The sequence below is a fragment of the Phycodurus eques genome, chromosome 3, assembly GCF_024500275.1.
Source record: "Phycodurus eques isolate BA_2022a chromosome 3, UOR_Pequ_1.1, whole genome shotgun sequence".
NCBI lineage: Eukaryota > Metazoa > Chordata > Actinopteri > Syngnathiformes > Syngnathidae > Phycodurus > Phycodurus eques.
In genome coordinates, this window is record NC_084527.1 from 23,468,117 (window position 1) to 23,485,939 (window position 17,823).

The following is a 17,823-nucleotide window of genomic DNA, read 5'->3' on the forward strand; positions in this document are numbered from 1 at the left end:
ATTTATGGAAGAACAATGTGGTATTTTCTTGAGAAGAATTTTAATCGGCAAAAATGTTATTTTATAACAAAGTGGAATCTTTACAAAAAAGTTGCAATTTTATGAGAAAAATAGTTGCGTTTTCCTACAGAAAAGGTTGTACTTTAAAAACTTGAAATTTCACATGAAAAGGTTTGTAGTTTATGAAAACATTTGTCATTTTAGAAGGAAATTTTTTTGTCATTTCGAGAACAGTCGTAATTTTAAAAAAGTAAAACTGAAATATCCACAAAAGAAATCGTAACTTTACAAGAGAAAAAGTACATTTATAAAAGATTTTGTAATTTTACGAAAAAAGGTTCTAATTTTATGCGATCAAGTAGACATTTTACCAGAGTATTATTGTAATATTACATGACAACAAGTAGAAATTTCATGGGAGACATTTCTTAATTTTACGAGAAAGTTTAAATTGGTCCTATCCAATTTTCTCGTATAGTAATTGGTGAATCACGATTTAGCCTGATAAAAATATATTTACAGAGAAAAATACTGGTTGTGAGTTAATGCAGAGTCATCATAAATATAAACCTCGACTTTAGCACAAATACAATGTTGATATCAAACAGATTTCGCATCAAAACACAAGTATAATCCAAAATAATAATCAAAGCAATTGATCATAATAGGACAAAGCTTGATGTTATAATTGCACTTGAATCTCATCGACACTTAATCAGCAGCATATAAGGTACTTGATGCCTAATATTATATACGATATTACATAGTATACGTGATATAATATTATATGACAGTGACATGACTTGATACAGTAGAATCTGAGCTACCAATCACAAATGTTGTGCTTTGATGTCCACACAAAGACAGATATATTTTTTTTTATTCAAAAAGAAAAAACTTTTGTTTCGATTAAAAAAAAAAAGAAAAAACACACCGACAGGCGTTCACTTAAGTGTGTGTCAAAAGCAACATGCAGTGCTGTAACCCGAGAAAAATAATACTTTTAAATGAGATGTTCCTTTTTTTATGAGAAAAAAGTTGTAATTCTATGAAGAGACGTTAACATTTCACAAACATATTTCTGAATATTGAAAGAAAAACATTTGTAATTTGCCAGAGAAAATTTTTGCAGCAAGCATGCACTAACTAGAACAAACCCCAAGTCCAATAAAATGGAGACATATACAATGTAAATAAAAACAATATGATTTGCAAATCATTTTCAACCTTCGTATATTCAATTGAATACACTACAAAGACATGATATTTAACATTCAAACTGATAAACTTTATTTTTTTGCAACGATTCACTCATTTAGAATTTGATGCCTGCAACACGTTCCCAAAAAGCTGGAAAGCGTTTGGGAACTCAGAGCACTAATTATTGAAGCTTTGTAGGTGGAACTATTTCCCATTGTTGCAGGATGTACAACTTCGGTTTCTAAAGTCTGGGGTCTCCATTGTCATATTTTACGCTCCATAATGAGCCACATATTTTCAATGGGAGACAGGTCTGGACTTCTGGAAGACCAGTCTCGTACTCGCACTCTTTTCCAACGCAGCCACGCTGGCATTGTCTTGCTGGAATAAGCAAGGGACGTTCCTGAAAAAGACGTTGCTTGGATGGCAGCATATGTTGCTACAAAACCTCAATGTACCTTTCAGCATTAACGATGAAAATCCGGATGGTCCTTTTCCTCTTTGGCCCGGAGGACGCGATGTCCATGAGTCCTCAAATTAAAAAAAAGTATGGACTCATCAGACCACAGCACACTTTTTCATTTTGCATCAGTCCATCTCAGATGAGTTCAGGTCAAGAGAAGCCCACGGCGTTTCCATGTCCTGTTGATAATGGCTTTTGTGTTGCATGGTAGTTTTAACTTGCATTTGTAGATGTTGATGTCAGTGTTAACTGACAATAGTTTTCTGAAGTGTTCCTGAGCCAACGTCGCAACATCCTTTACACAATGATGCCAGTTTTTAATACAGTGGTGTTGGTTTTCGGCCTTTGCCGCTTATCGTGCAGAAGTTTCTCCAGATTCTCTAAATCTTTTGATGCTATTATGGACTCGAGATGATGAAGTCCCTAAATTCCATGCAATAGTACGTTGAGAAATCCTGTTCTTAAACTGTTGGACTATGTGCTCATGCAGTTGTTCACAAAGTAGTAAACCTTCCCCCATCTTTGCTTGTGAGCTTGTTTGCAAGTGAGCCTTTCAGCGATGCTCCTTTTATACCCAATCATAACACTCACCTCTTTCCAATGAACCTGTTCACCTGTGGAATGTTCCAGGTGTTTTTTGAGCATTCCTCAACTTTCCCAGTCTTTTTTTTTTTGTCCCTGTCCCAGCGTTTATGGATTGTGCTGCTGACATCAAATTCAAAATGACAGAATATTTGCAATAAAATGCAACACTCCTCAGTTTGAACATTAAATATCTTTCCTTTGTAGTGTGTTCAATTGTAGGTTGAAAAGCATTAGCAAATCATTGTATTCTGTTTTTATTTACTGTTTTACAAAATGTCCCAATTTCACTGGAATTGGGATTTGCACGTAAAAGATGAAATTTCACGATTTTTTAAAGAGTAAACGGAAATAGTATAAGTTTAAGAAAAGAAAATTACAACTTTACCCGAAAAAAGCGGATATTTTCAGAATTATCCATCCATCCATTTTCCATACCGTTTATCCTTACTAGGGTCGTTGGCGTCTTCGGGGGAAAAGCGGGGTACACCCTGAACTGGTCACCAGCCAATCGCAGATTTTCAGAATATTTTCTTGTTTTATGATCATCTTTTTTCCATGTGAAAAATGTTGTAATTTTATGAAAAATTATGTAGCGATTTTGACATTCCCTAAGGCAGCATATGTTGCTACAAAACCTCAATGTACCTTTTAGCATTAATGACGCCTTCACAGATGTGCAAGTTAATCATGCCACTGGCACGAACACACATTTCAGTTTTAAGTTGAAAGACATTGGATGGAATTCTTATGAGAAATAAATTGACATTTTTACTCAAAAATTTTGTAATTTTACATGAAAATAAATGGTCATTTTAATATCGCGATGCAAGCCACCTAGCGTGCTGAAATGTTGTCATGAAATTACCTCTGTCAACATGATTCAAATAAACCAAAATTTTGCATTAAGTATCCAACTAGGCTAAGCTACAAAGGACGTTTTAAAAAAAAGAAAATAGCCATCTTAGTGTGGACCCAGCCAACAGGTCCATAAATGATGACGTCAGCTTTCGAGTGCTTTGTGGATGTGTGAGGTAGCCCAGTTGAATGAGCAAAAAAAAAAAAAAAAACATGTCGCACCTTTTCCCTTTTCAAAGTGGTACAAAAATACATTAGCAAATATGTCATTCCCGTAAGAAAATAGCTTTAAAAAAACCACCCAAAAATCTATGTGGTTTCAGACCTCAGTGCCGTCGTTAAGGTTGTTGTGGAGTTTGACTTCCAGGTTGACTTGCTTGACCTTGGCCTTGTTGCCGCCGGGCTCCTGGTTGCGGTTGAACACGTTGACGTTGGTGACGGTGCAGTGCTTGCTGCTAAAGTTCTTCTCCACGCACTTGTCCAGGCAGACCTCCACCTTGGTGTTCAGCGGGTACTCCTCATATGCCTTCTTGCCCGGCGCCTGAGTTTTTTTTTTTTTTTTTTTTTTAAAACAAAACAAAAAAAATCATAATTTTACAAGAAAAAACAAACAGTAATTTCTAGAAGAAAAACTTACATTTTTATGAACAAATAAATTGTAATTGTATGGGAATGCGACCCTAGTGAAGATAAGCAGTACAGAAAATGGATGGATGGGAAAAAAAAAAATATATATATATATATATATATATATATGTTTTTGTTTTCTGGTATTTTACCCCTTAAGGCCTCTTTATACTCCTGCATTGCATCACGTGACCTACGCATGGGGCCCATGCGACACTTGACAAGCACACGGCACAAATTGTCGCCGCGCGCAGAATGCCGCGGAGATCATCTCTCTTGATTGGTCTGCCTTTGTCACATGCTTTGATGATGTACTCAGCTTTCCCCTTGGTTCCTCAATACCGCCATCTTTAACATACAAAACACCTATGCCGCCACCTTCTTGATCGATTTTGCAATATAATTAAATGTATCATCTGGTCATCTAGGTCCATTTGTTCTAGCAGGCAATGTTGCACGGTCGCCATTGTTGTTGCTATTGCTACAAGATTTAAATTTAACGAGAAAATGAAATGTGACGACGAAAAGCTGAATTTTTTTGAGGAAAAAGAGTTGTAATTTTAGGTGGAAATAAAATACAATTTACAATTTCTTTTGACATTTTACCTGAATTAAATCATATATAAAATAATAATTTGATTAAGATTTTTTTAATTTTTATAAGCGTGACAATAAGTAGAAATTTTACAAGAAACATTTTGTAATCTCACAAAAAAAGTTGTCATTCATAAGACAACAAGTTTAAATATTATAAGAACAAATAAATGTAATTTCACAATGTAGTTTAAATTTAAAAAAAATGTAATTTTACAAGAAAATGGTTCAAAATGTTATTTCATTAGATGATTGACTTGATTGATACAAGGAGGAATCAAGTTGTCGCGTGAAGATAAAAGAAATTTTAGGAGAAAACAGATTCATTTTTATGAGAAAAAAGTTTACATTTATACGAGAAAAATAAATTGTATTTTCTTACAATAATTGTTTTTATTTTCTTACAGGAAACACGTTGTAATTTTACCAGAAAATGCAATTTTACGAGAAAAAAGATCCGATTTCTTATCGTCACCTGATTTTTTAAAATTATGATATGAAATCAGTTGTAATTCTATGAAGATTTAAGTAAAAAACAACAACAATTAAATAAGCACCAATTTTACAGATTTCAGAAACATTTTGTAATTTTACAAAAAGTTGTAATTTACAAGACAAAAAGTTGAAATTTCATGAGAAAATATGAAAATTAAAAATCTTATAAAAATAATTTCATGAGAAAATATTTTTGTAACTACAAGATTTCTTTTTAATATTACATGAAAAAGTTGTATTTTCTTTTGAGAACATGATTTATTTAAATTTGACAAAAAACAAGCTGAAGTTTTATGGGGAAGTAATTTTCATGGATTTTTTTTGATTGCAAGAAAAAAAATTATACTATTGCACATTGTTTATTTTCCGCGGCACGGTGCTGGTTAGCACGTCTGCCTCACAGTTCAATCCCCGGCCCCGCCTGTGTGGAGTTTGCATGTTCTCCCCGTGCCTGCGTGGGTTTTCTCCGGGGACTCCGGTTTCCTCTCACATCCCCAAAAACATTCATGGTAGGTTAATTGAAGACTCTAAATTGCCCGTACGTGTGAATGTGAGTGTGAATGGTTGTTTGTTTATGTGCCCTGCGATTGGCTGGCGACCAGTTCAGGGTGTACCCCGCCTCTCACCTGAAGATAGCTGGGAAAGGCGCCAGCACGCCCACGACCCTTGTGAGGAGAAGTGGCTCAGAAAACGGATGGATGTATGCTTATTGTCTTTCTCGGTCTATTTATAATAGACTTTGTATTTTTATTATTACCATCCATGTTTCATGTTGCACTATCGGACCGAGCAAAATTCCTAGTTGTGAATGTACCTTTCACTGATAAAATCAATAAAACGTTTCTGATTCTGATATTACAAGTGACGTTTTGCAATTTTGCTCGAAATAAAGAAATTTTCTGATTTTCTCAACTGGTAATCGTGACTCACTTTAGCCTGACGGTGGCATCGTCGGAACAGCAGGCAGGTTGCCAGCCCGACCAGTAGCAGGAGGGCCAGGACGGCCACCCCTCCGCCAACAGAGCGGCCCACTTGGGCGTGGAAAGTTCCGCTGGGCCCGCTCTCCAGGCGCAGGGCCTTCATGTTGGTGCCGTTCTTCACCTGGTCGCCCTCGTTATCGTAGATGAGCGACTCATCCAAGGTCAGCCGCCCGCTGTGGTCCACCAGGTCCCTCTTGGGGCGGCTCAGCTGGTAAGTTAGCGAGCGCTCAATCCTGAGGCTGGAACGCGACTCCGGACTGATGACGTAGATCACCTGCAGGTACCACTGGTGTCCCGCCTCCACCTGACAACCGACAAGGGTATGAGTTAGTGGTCTCGCGATACCAAAATTCTGACTTCGATACTATACCTGCATAAATTTTTGTGCGTTATGGCGCCGAGGGTTAGAGTACGTCCTGCAACCGGAGGGTCGCTGGTTCGTACCCTGCCCGAGTGCATGTCATCATTGTGTCCCTGGACAAGACACTTAACCCACATTACCAAAGAATAAATGTGGTTGGATGTTTGGTGGTAATCGGAGGGGCCGTAACGCGCAGAACGGCAGACACGCTTCCGACAGACTGCCCCAGGGCAGCTGTGGCGACACAAGTAGGTTATAGCACCACTGAGGCGTGAATAAGTAATGTAGCAAATTGTAAAGCGAAAAAAAAGTGCGACACAAGTGTAAAGCATTATAATTATCATCATTAAAATACATCAATACTGGTACTGAAACATTGCCATGGCAAAAACATCAGTAAAAGCAGTGGAATGAAAACTGACAAAGCAACTTCAAATACTTTTATATTTATTTTTATTAATTCAAACCCAGGGGTGCGCAAAGTGGAGGGGGGGGGGGGGGGGGGGGCTTGATGCCCAATTTTTTGTTTTTTTTTTGTTTTAAATATGCGCGAGTGTGTGTAAGCCTGTCTGGGGCCTTTCGTCAATACAATCTAATGTAACCATGTTAGATTACGTTTTAGACAATGTCCCAATTTCACTGGAATTGGGATTTGCACGTAAAAGATGAAATTTCCCGATTTTTTAAATAGTAAACGGAAATAGTATAAGTTTAAGAAAAAAAATTACAACTTTACCCGAAAAAAGCTGATATTTTCAGAATTATCCATCCATCCATTTTCCATACCGCTTATCCTCACTAGGGTCGTTGGCGTCTTCGGGGGAGAGGCGGGGTACACCCTGAACTGGTCACCAGCCAATCGCAGATTTTAAGAATATTTTCTTCACACACACCGAAACCTTAGAGAACAGGTGTCAAACTGGTGGCCCAGTTTGGCACATACTTCTTTGGCACCGAATTCCACAAGACAGGGCAAACCACTACTTTTGTACGGGCACTAGTAGACGAGGAATGACCAGCAGGTCTACAGACCTTGTACAGAGCGTCGACCTTCACGGTAAAGCCGTCCACGCCTGGCATGGCGGCCACAGAGTTCAACTCCAGGAGGTCCGAAGCAAAGTTGGCCTCGAAGGGGACGTCGTGAAAGTATTTGTCACACACATCTGGCTGCTTGCGATCCTGTTGTGAGAGAGATCGTAGTAAGGAACATAGAACCCAGAGATTTCTAGGAGGTCCAATGCAGGTTGTCAGTACCAGGAGCAGGAAGCGATGCTTGAGGTGCTTGTTCGGCTGGATGCAGCCATACTGCGGACCCTCGTTGTACAGGGTGCCCGTCGGGTCGAAGAAGGGAACGTAGCCGTCCCTGCCGGTGCACAGATATACCTTCTCTAGCTGTAGTTTGTAGGCCGCGTTCAGATTCTGCTCCGGGTTCCAAAGCACACGACCGTACAGAGTCTGACCTGCAGGGACCAGCAAAGAGACCAGTATGTTTATAACGCCAAATGTATCATATGAACTTGACCTTTTTTGTCCACTGCACAGCTCACACATTGAAAGTTTTATATATATATATATATATATATATATATATATATATATAGTTCTTTGTTCAGAAGGACCAATTAACTCCAGTTTCAAAGAATTATTCGTCAATTATTTAATGGTTCTAGGTAGAATCAATGTATGACTCTTCCGGTTCTTTTCTAGGTGAACTGTACCCATGGAGAAGGCCCCCTTGTAGTCCATCTCGGCCATGGAGACGTCAGTACTGGCCGGGTCCATCATGAAGACCTTCTCGTTGTTACACAGCTGAAACTCTGTGTTCAGCGAGTAGACCACAGGGACTGGACGGTTGGTCTGCTGGAAAGCGATAGGCACTAGAAACCTGATGGAAGCAGGCAAAAATGGAAACCCTTGAGTAAAAACTCCAAGAATCCATGTATGGTTCTCCTTAAACATACTTTTCTGGAGCATGAGCCGTGCAAGACAGGGGTTTGTCCCCAGGATCGATCCATGGTTGAGTGGGCTGGACAGTGCACGGGATCAAGAAGACGGTGTACTCTCCGGAATAATCCTTCCTGTAGGGTGCAATTTCGGTGGACAATGGATCAGTATAGTTGCAAATAACTATCAAGGAGAGATACATTTGACTTCTACCCCAACGTTTCTAGGGCTAAGTGTTCCGACAGTCCAACCTATTTCCTTCTTCGACGTCAGGAACCATCAGGGATGGGATTTCACCGTTTCGGATGTCCACTGATTGTTACGATAGTGAATAACATTTGAACTGGTTGTCCAAGAGGGACCAACTTTACTTTCACCCCTAACATTTATGGGAGTGAGCTTTACGAAGGTATAATCCACATCCTTTTACGATGTTGGGAAGTGTCTAAATTTAGTTTTTCAACATTTAGGCAGTCCAGCAGTGCAATACGTGTACTTCTTTGACGTTGGTAAGTATCTGAGATTATTCTTTTCATTGTTCCATCTGTTCAGGGATTGTTATGGTTAGAAGCGTCTTTGAAGGGAATGTCATAGAAGACCTAAGTTAACTTATTGTATATCCTTACATTTCTAAGGGTGCACTTTCTGAGGGGAGAACCTGTATACATCTATGACGTTGGGAATGGACTGTCATACAGGGGGAAATGTGACCTCTCACCTGATATTTTACGGGTGAGCTTTCCGACGGTACAACCAACATCTTTCTATCATGCGAAGCGTCAAAGATGGAATGCTTACCAAATTGCATGCTAAATCACAATCACAATATTTGTTTAAAAGAAACAAACAAACAAACAAACAAACAAACAAAAACTCGCACAGTATTTTCCAAAATGGTTCAGCCCTTCTCTTGATTGATGACGAGGTAGTTGTTATTTGGCACATATTGTTAAAGCTTATCGGCTTAGTTGCCAGTGACAAGAACTGGCTAAGTGCGGCTAAAGGTTTAGCCACATAAACACGTGATGTTGTGGCTAACTACACGAGTGTGGGATGGAGATTTTTATACTGTTTAGCATTGGCTAAGAGGTTTCATGACCCCATGCCAACGCTGGGTGAGCTTTTTAACATCCTTCGATGACGTTATGAAGTGTCAACGACGGGATTTGTCACCGTTTATGTGGCCCACAAGATCCAGTCAAAAATCTTGTCCAAAGTCTGCTAGTGTTTCGTCTCATGAGTATGTATCTAATCCACCCCCTGTACTACGGGGAACCTCCCTTGACGAGATACTGTATGAATCAGGAGGCTGACCTGCTGTAGGAGCTGGTGGCTCTCCATAGCTGGTAGGGGGAGTCAAAGGTCTGGGCGCTCCACAGCAACTGGATTTCGAACTCGATGCCTCCCAGGTGGTCCGGCGCCAGCAGGTGGGACTTGTGTCCAGGCAGCGTATGGTGTTCTGGGACAAACTGGCCTAGAGAGATGGGGAGGAATAAACTAAGTAACACATGTAGAACTTACTCAGATAAAGCCAGGACCCTCAGGTTTTATGACTTACCTCTAAATTTAGCATGCGTTTTAAACTCGATGACCAGCCGCCCATCCTCGCGGATGTAGATCCTTATGATCTGCAGTCTGGCGGAGAGAACGCTGTCAGTCTGGATGCCTGCAAAATATGGAAGCTCAAGTCAGTAGAACACAACAACCAATTTTGGACTAAAAACAACTAAAACTATCCAACCTGTCCTCCAAAGCACGGTGTCATAGAAGAAGGAGAACTCCATCTCGGTGTGATGCTCCAGAGAAGCCCAACCTCGTGGAGCCGTCACGTAGATGTAGGACACATAGAGCGGAACCTGAACTGTGAGGAAGGACTGAGCTGAGTCCCGAACCTGGAAGAGCAGCAAGGTTATGGGTCACTGATTCCATGTTGTCGTTTCATTTTAGGCAGCACACAGATTGCTACTATAATTCAGCTTGTGTGGGCGCTGAAGAGCAGACTATGGAGTAGACATACTGTATCTGTGCGAGCGCCACAGAACTTTCTTTTTCAAAACCGAAACCTTGTTGTACTGATAAGATTCCGACCTGACTTTTAACAGTCCTATCAAATCAATTACGAAAACAGCCTTCTACCAGCTGAAGAACATATCCAGAGTGAAGGCCTGCATGTGCCAAGCAGACCAGGAAAAGCTCATTCATGCTTTTATCTCAAATAGACTTGACTACTGTAATGGTCTTCTGACTGGACTTCCCCAAAAGAGCATTAAAATGCTGTAGCTCGGGTTCTGACCACAGCAAACAGGTTAGAACATATTACTCCAATTCTCAAGTCTCTACACTGGCTCCCAGTCAGGTTGATAATAGATTTTAAAGTTCTGCTACTGATCTATAAATCACTAAATGGTTTAGATCCTGAAATGCAAATGGAATATAAACCCACTAGGGCTCTGAGATCGACAGACTCAGGTCAAATAGTGGAGCAGAGAGTCCAAAGCAAACATGGTTAAGCAGCATTTAGCAATTATGCTGCACACAAATGGAATGAGTTGCCAACAGAAGTGACGTCAGCCCCAAATGTGAATGTTTTTAAGTCCAGGTTAAAAAAAAAATTCCTCATGCTTTTAGTGCATTTCCACTGTCAAATGCTCTTTCTTACACTGTACGCTGTTTTAATTGTATTTTATTTTTTGTTTTAAATGTTTTCAAGCAGTTTTCCTTTCTTTGTTTTGAAAAGCTTTTAATCATGTAAAGCACATTGAGTTACCTTGTGTATGAAATGCACTATATAAATACATTTCCTTTGGTTTGCTTTCAAGTCTTTAAAAGTGGCACTTTTCGACTTTTTATTTCATAGTTCACGTTTCATTTTACTCCTGCATACCAGTTTGCAGAAAAAGAATGGCTGGCAAGCATGGCTTGACATTAATTAACTTTCTTGCTCACCAGCCACCATAGCTAGTAGTTTTCCAGAGTTGCTCGTCACTCAGCATTTTCACTTGACACAGTTTTGTTGTTGGATAATTATTTTTAATATGATTAAAGCTAGATTAAAAAACAACTAGATTTACAACCTTTTTAAATGTTATTGGGGCTAAAAAAACAATAGCCGACATATCGGCAAATATACAAAATAAACATTGATACAAGATATTCAATGTACAGCAACACAACTTCTACCCAAAATATGATTCAAAACAAAGAAGCAGAACACTACTAATTCAAAAAAACATCTTTGCAATATCAATTGGTCATATTTACTAGCGATCGAAAAGTTCAGTTTGCAAACAGGTCAAACGTAAATGCTGAAGCAAACATTAAAAAGTGAAAAAAAAAAAAAAAAAAAAAGAGTTGACCAAAATAAAAAGGAAAAACATGCCTCAGGGGATTATGGACTATACTAGATTTTAAGGAGCAATGTAGCTACTTTCAAAATGTGCAATAAATCAATTCATTAAAAAAGAAGGCATTACCTTGTGTATTTATGGGCCCGGTTAAATCCTGCATGGCAATAGGAAGTAACGTGGGTAGTAAGTAAGTAGTATTATATTAACTTACCTTATATTAACTGTAGACATGGGAGTTATGGGAGAGATATGACTGTTTTTGTGGCATTATTGAAAATATTGTGGTTGTACGGTTTATAAAATTAGTTGTTGTAGTATTACTATTTGTACACAGACACCCCACATACTTTATTTTTTTTTACAAGGTTTCATTGTCTAATATTGATGTTTCTTGTAAGAGAAGGCATCATTCATGGACTAATTTTCTTGTGTGTTTCTGAAACGTAACTCAAGCCGAGCCATGGTTTAGTGCCGTTGTAAACCCTATATAGTAAATAAATGTTTTGGCATTTAATATACAGCTGACATCAGTAACTCCTGCCATCATTGTAGCTGCCACGGCATATACAGTGTCTTTTTTCCACAACGAGGCAACTTACAACTTTAAAACGCTGTACTGAAGTCTTATATTAGATAGCAGACATGGGTGTTAACAGTTGCATACTGTATACAGTGCCGTGAAAAAGGATTGGGCCCCTTCTCAAATTCTTATATTTTTGCATAGTTTCCCCACTTTATTGTTTAAGATCATCAAACAAATGTAAATATCAGACAAATATAACCCAAGTGAACTTAAAATGCGCTTTTTAAAAGGTGATTTCATTTATTAAGGAAAAAAACTATTCAAAATTACCTGGCCCTGTGTGAAAAAGTAATTACCCCACTTGTTAAATCATGAATTAATTGTGGCTAATCACAATATTTGGTAAATTTTCACTGACCACACCCAAGCCTTATTAACTTCAGACCTTTTCAATCAAGAAATTACTGAAACAGAATCTGTCGCGACAAAATAAAGTTGGACAAAAGATCTAAAAAAAGCTGCAACAAAATAACACGAGCCAAAGAAATTCCAGAACAGTCGGGAAATAACGTAATTGACATCTATCAGTCTGGAAAGGGTTACAAAAGACATTTCTAAAGGTTTAGGATTGAAAACATGGAACAGTGGTGGACATTCCCAGAGTGGCCGGCCTACAAAGATGACCCCAACAGAACAGCAATGACTCATCCAGGAGGCCACAAAGGAACTCAGGACTTCAAAAGACCTGCAGGCCTCCCTTGCCTCAGTTAAGGTCAGTGTTCATGACACAACAATAAGGAAGAGACTGGGCAAAAATTGCATCCATGGCAGAGTTCCAAGGCAAAAACCACAACTGACCAAAAGAACATAAAGGCAATGAATGATTCCCAAGACTTTTGAGAATTATATGGACTGACGAGATGAAAGTTGAGCTTTTTTTGGGAAGGTGTGTTACATCTGGCGTAAATCTAGCACAGCATTTCAGAAAAAGAACACCATACCAACAGTCAGTCAAACATGGTGGTGGTGGTCAGATGGGCTTGGGCTGCTTTGCTCCTTCAGAACCATGAATTCTGCTCCTTCACAGAAAATCCTGACGGAGAATGTTCAGCCATCATTTTGTGACCTCAAGCTGAAGCGCACTTGGGTTCTGCTGCAGGATAACGATCCAAAACACATCAGCAAGTAAACTTCTGAATGGGTTTAAAAAAAAAAATTAAGATTTTGGAGTGGCCTAGTCTTAATAAATGAAAGTGAATTTAAATTTCGCTTGGGTTGTATTTGTCTGATATTTGCATGTGTTTGATGCTCTTAAACATTAGAGTGGGGAAACTATGCAAAAATCGAAGAATTTGAGAAGGGGGCCAATATTTTTCACAGCACTGTATCTTTTTTTTATACGACGATAAAAGGCGAAAATACGTTCTCTAAAACTTCTAATCTCGCCGCGATCATGCAGACAATCTGTGAGTGAGGGAGGGGTCATTCTTTGCGTGTGTGCATGAGGACTTCGGAGGAGGGGCGAGGAACATGCAGGTTTGATGAGACAGACAGGGAGCGGCAGAGTCTATGCGCACTGCACGCAGTAAAAAAAAAAAAAAAAAAAAAATCTAAAACCCTGCTGGCAAGTCTTCAAAAACAAGCAATGCAATTTTGCCATCCGCAAGGCCTGGTGCTCCCGCCTCGTGACCAGGGCAAAAGTGACACTTACCTGAAAGTCGGCGGTGACGGAGCCGCCGCAGACGTCAATGAGCTCCGTCATGTCGTAGTAGGCATCGAATGTCCAGATGCAGCTCTTGAGATTTAGGTGCTTGTACAACTGGATGCTTCTGGCCTCACGCACGTTGGGGTTGAACTGGTACGGCCGGTCGTAGCCCGGACCCAGGGAGATACTGTCGTAGGACACGTCGTCCAGGAAACCCGTCTCTGCAGGGAGAAGTCGGGAATGAACCGTTTAACCGATTTAAAAATCCCAATTTTAAAGAGGGTGTGCCATTTGTTTTTTGTAAGAAAAGTTATTTTGTGTGTAAGACTCGACTTATGACTTGCTTAACCCAAGTAATGACTCGATTTGCTTGATTTTTGCCACACTAACTCAGGACACGCTTGAAACTTGAAGGTTAAGATTTGAAAAAGTGATGACTTGCCCATATGTGACTTACTCTCATAATAAAGCCACTGTGAACTAGAGTGGCTAACTAAATGTTTGGCATATTCAAGTTAAGTGCAGAAATGAATATAGAAAAGAAATATTTTCCGTTGAATCCAATGCTCAACACTTTTCCTAATTTATCAGTGCAGCACTGGGCCAACATTGCAGAAAGCAATGTTCAGAATTTGATCGAGGACTTGGAAACTAAGTAGTGCTTTTGCTTGGGTGCCAGTACAGCTGCATGTTAGTATGAGTGAATGTTTTTTTATCATCTTTCATGAACTATTGATTAATTTGCCGGATGTTTTGACTAAGACCACTTTTGCACTAAACCTTTCTTTCCCCCCTTATCCCCATTAGATTGTTTTCTTTCAGACAACCTAGATCATACTGACCAGCATCCTACATATGAAACTGAAGATGAGCTGTGGATCAAAAATGAAAAAAAAAAAAAAAAAAGAGTTAGCCCACTCTAGTTTTCAATTGCTCAGTTTGACTTATGACTTGTTTAACCCAAGTAATAACTTGATTTTTGTCACAGTAGCTTAAGACTTGAGACTGACTTGTGACCTGCACTTGCAGTCCAGCCTCTGTTCCAAGGCACGGCAGTTTTGGTTGGTGAAAGGTGGAGGTTTGATTTACCCGAGAGACCCTGCAGGTCGTTGAGAGTGACCAGATTGGAGCAGACGTGCTGCTGCCGGTAGATGGACTCGGACAGCAGGAAGTGGAGGTTGTGAAGCGGCATGGTGGACACCAGGGGGAGCATGCCGTCCTGGTGGGGGATCTGCACCGAGATGTGGATCCTAAAAGTGAGGGACACGTTGTACGCTTGTATGGTTTACAACAGGGGTGGGCAAAGTATGGCCTTGCTAGCACTGACTTACAGCACTTACATTTGAGTATTTACATTTCGCTATTTTTTATCCTTGAAATTGATTAATTGAAAAGTAATTATTTTTTAAGTTCACTTATTCAGTTAAATTATAGACTTTTTTAAAAATTGTAAATACATATATGTATACAAAATGTGCATGCATATTTAACATTTTAATTTAGTTTTACTGAATTGGTGTATTTATGTATTGTATGTACAGCCACTGAGAGGTAGGTGTGTGCAGCTCCCAATAGGTCAGTACTATCAATATCTGCAAACAGAAAGCTAGCATAGTAGGAATTAACAGGATCTGTGCTGGCTTTTCTCTTAACCTTGTAACCATGGGCATACTGCTGTAAATTCTACCTCTAAATATGAGACCATGGTCCTCAGTCGGAAAAGGGTGGCGTTTTATGCTGTTTTTTTCGATTTCAAAGCTTGTAACTATTCCATCTTTTTGTTTTATTTACATAGGTATATATTTACTAAGTTCTCACTTTGTTCAAAAACTTGACGTGATAAGAGAAAAACTGAGATCAGTTTTGGATTCCGCACACAAACATTTGTTAAAAACAGCTGTCAGACTGAACTCAACAAAAATTGTATTCCCCAGTGTTAGTGAATATGTTGGAAATAAAGTAAAATGGAAAATTTTGCATAAACATTATTTTATTAAATTGGTTAATTTGTTTATTGTAAATAAAAAACAAACAATATTGAAAAAAATAATTATTTGTTGTAAATAATAAAAGAAAAAAATAGTGCAACAAACAATTTACATATATATGTTTAAAAAATGTTGTTTTAAATAATTGGTCAATTTATTTATTGTACTATATAATGAAAAAAAATGAACTGAACATTTTACATTAACATTAATAAATAATTGGTTAATTTATGGATTATAAATAATTTAAAAAAAAGCTAAAATAAACCATTATGTATATATTTAAGATGTTGATTTATTTTCTTAAATAATTGGTTAACTTACTGTAAATAATAAAATAAAATATAGTAAAATTAACACTTTTAGTGTTATTTATTTCTTTCATTAAATTGGTTGATATATTGTAAATAAAAAAAAATACATACCCTTTACATTTATTATTTAATTTTTTAAAATAATTGGCTATTTTAGTTTGAAGAAAAAAAAGTAAAATACATAATCATCCCAGTCAAAAAGAATCTGATCTAAAACGGAAACTGCACTCTCACCGGTTGGGGTGTTCTTTATGTTTGACGTCCAAGTACTTGAGCGTGGCAATGAAGGACTGCGCCTGGAATCCTCGCGCGGTCCCGGTGGTGACGGGCGTGTGGCAGATGGAGCCCTCGGTTCCCACGGTGGCGATGTTGCTCCGGAGCGGCGTTCCCAGGTGACCTGCCTTGTCACGGGCTTGCGCCACGCAGCGGACATGGAAGCGGCGGCTGAAGTAGATGCTGTCCAGAACCTGAGAACACAAGCATGGTATATTTACTGCACATTAGCAGTACTGTAGCTATATACGGATATAGAAAGTGTACACATTTCTGTTTACTGTACATGCCAGCTTTTTCTGATGTAAAAAATGTGACGAAGACAAATGATTTCAAAACGTTTTCCACCATTAATGTGACCTATCACTTGTATAACTCAGTTGGGAAAAAAATAATTTTAAGAGGGCAAGTAAAAATAACTGAGATAATGTGTTTGTGTGCACACCTGTTTATAACTGGGGATGTGGCTATGTTTAATATTCATGTTCAAACTCATGTTAAATGGGAGTCAGCACCTGCCACCATTTTAAGTGCCTCTGATTTACCCCAAATAATGTTCGAGAAGGCATTTTCTGACTTTTATGTACATAATTTACTTTCGTTTCTTAGTTACATCCATCCATTTTCTGTACCGCTCATCCTCACTAGGGTCGCGGGCGTGCTGGAGCCTATCCTAGCTAACTTCGGGCGAGAGGTGGGATACACCCTGAACTGGACGTAAGCCAATCACAGTCTTAGTTACAGTTACAATCAATTAGTTACTTTTACATTGTTACTTATTTACAGTTAGTAACCTAGCTGCTGTTATTTACAGTTACTTAGTTACAAATTGGGTATGTGGCTTCGCGCAATATTAACCAATCACATTTAAACTAATGTTAAAGCGGAATCAGCACAGACCTGCCATCATTTTAAAGTGCCCCTGATTAACACTACATAAAGTTCAGATGTTCTCGTGGGATTTTCCTGATATTTATGAACTTAATTTACTTTATTTATTTCCAGGTACAATCAGGCCTTTTTTTCATAGTTGCTTAGTTATAGTTACTTTGTTACAGTTACTTAGTTACAGTTAGTTACTTAGTAACACTTACATATGTAGTTACAAACAGTGTCTCGGATTAAGCCAGCTCAGCACCGCAATTGATAATCTGTTCTCAATTGACTTACCTGGATAAATAAAAGTTCAATAAAATAAAATTATAGCAGGAGCCTGAAGGTTTTGTGTTACGTTTAAGTGTGGACAAGTGGGATTTGAGTTGGTGGGAAACTGCATGTTTGAGTATTTTAGACAAGAAGGAGAGATTGGAAATGGGCTGGAAGTTGCTCAAGGTGTTGGGGTTGAGTCCACGATTTTTGGACGGTTGAGACAAAGCACAACATAGATCTTTCCATTTACCTTTGACACACGCTTCCGAACACTATCTTTAGCAGTTTTCCTTTTCTTATGTGCCATTCTTGACTGGCCCTCGTTTGGCAAAAAGCTAGCGTGACGACGTCGCAACTCACTGAAACAAATTGAGGTGGCACGGCGGATGACTGGTTAGCACGTCCACCTCACAGTTCTGA

At 38.8% G+C, this 17,823-nt stretch overlaps 1 protein-coding gene across 1 annotated transcript in view; it reads right to left on the reverse strand.

Moving 5' to 3' along the window:
- Positions 1-885: 885 nt before the first annotated feature.
- Positions 886-17,823, reverse strand: part of fras1 (Fraser extracellular matrix complex subunit 1) — a 229,904-nt gene continuing 212,966 nt past the window's right edge. Inside the window, 12 exon segments of the mRNA XM_061672741.1 lie at positions 886-3,644; positions 5,750-6,103; positions 7,193-7,339; positions 7,415-7,620; positions 7,879-8,045; positions 8,122-8,238; positions 9,419-9,578; positions 9,663-9,770; positions 9,846-9,996; positions 13,686-13,900; positions 14,769-14,929; positions 16,216-16,448. Coding sequence (XP_061528725.1) covers positions 3,423-3,644; positions 5,750-6,103; positions 7,193-7,339; positions 7,415-7,620; positions 7,879-8,045; positions 8,122-8,238; positions 9,419-9,578; positions 9,663-9,770; positions 9,846-9,996; positions 13,686-13,900; positions 14,769-14,929; positions 16,216-16,448 — 2,241 coding nt within the window. The 3' untranslated portion in view covers positions 886-3,422.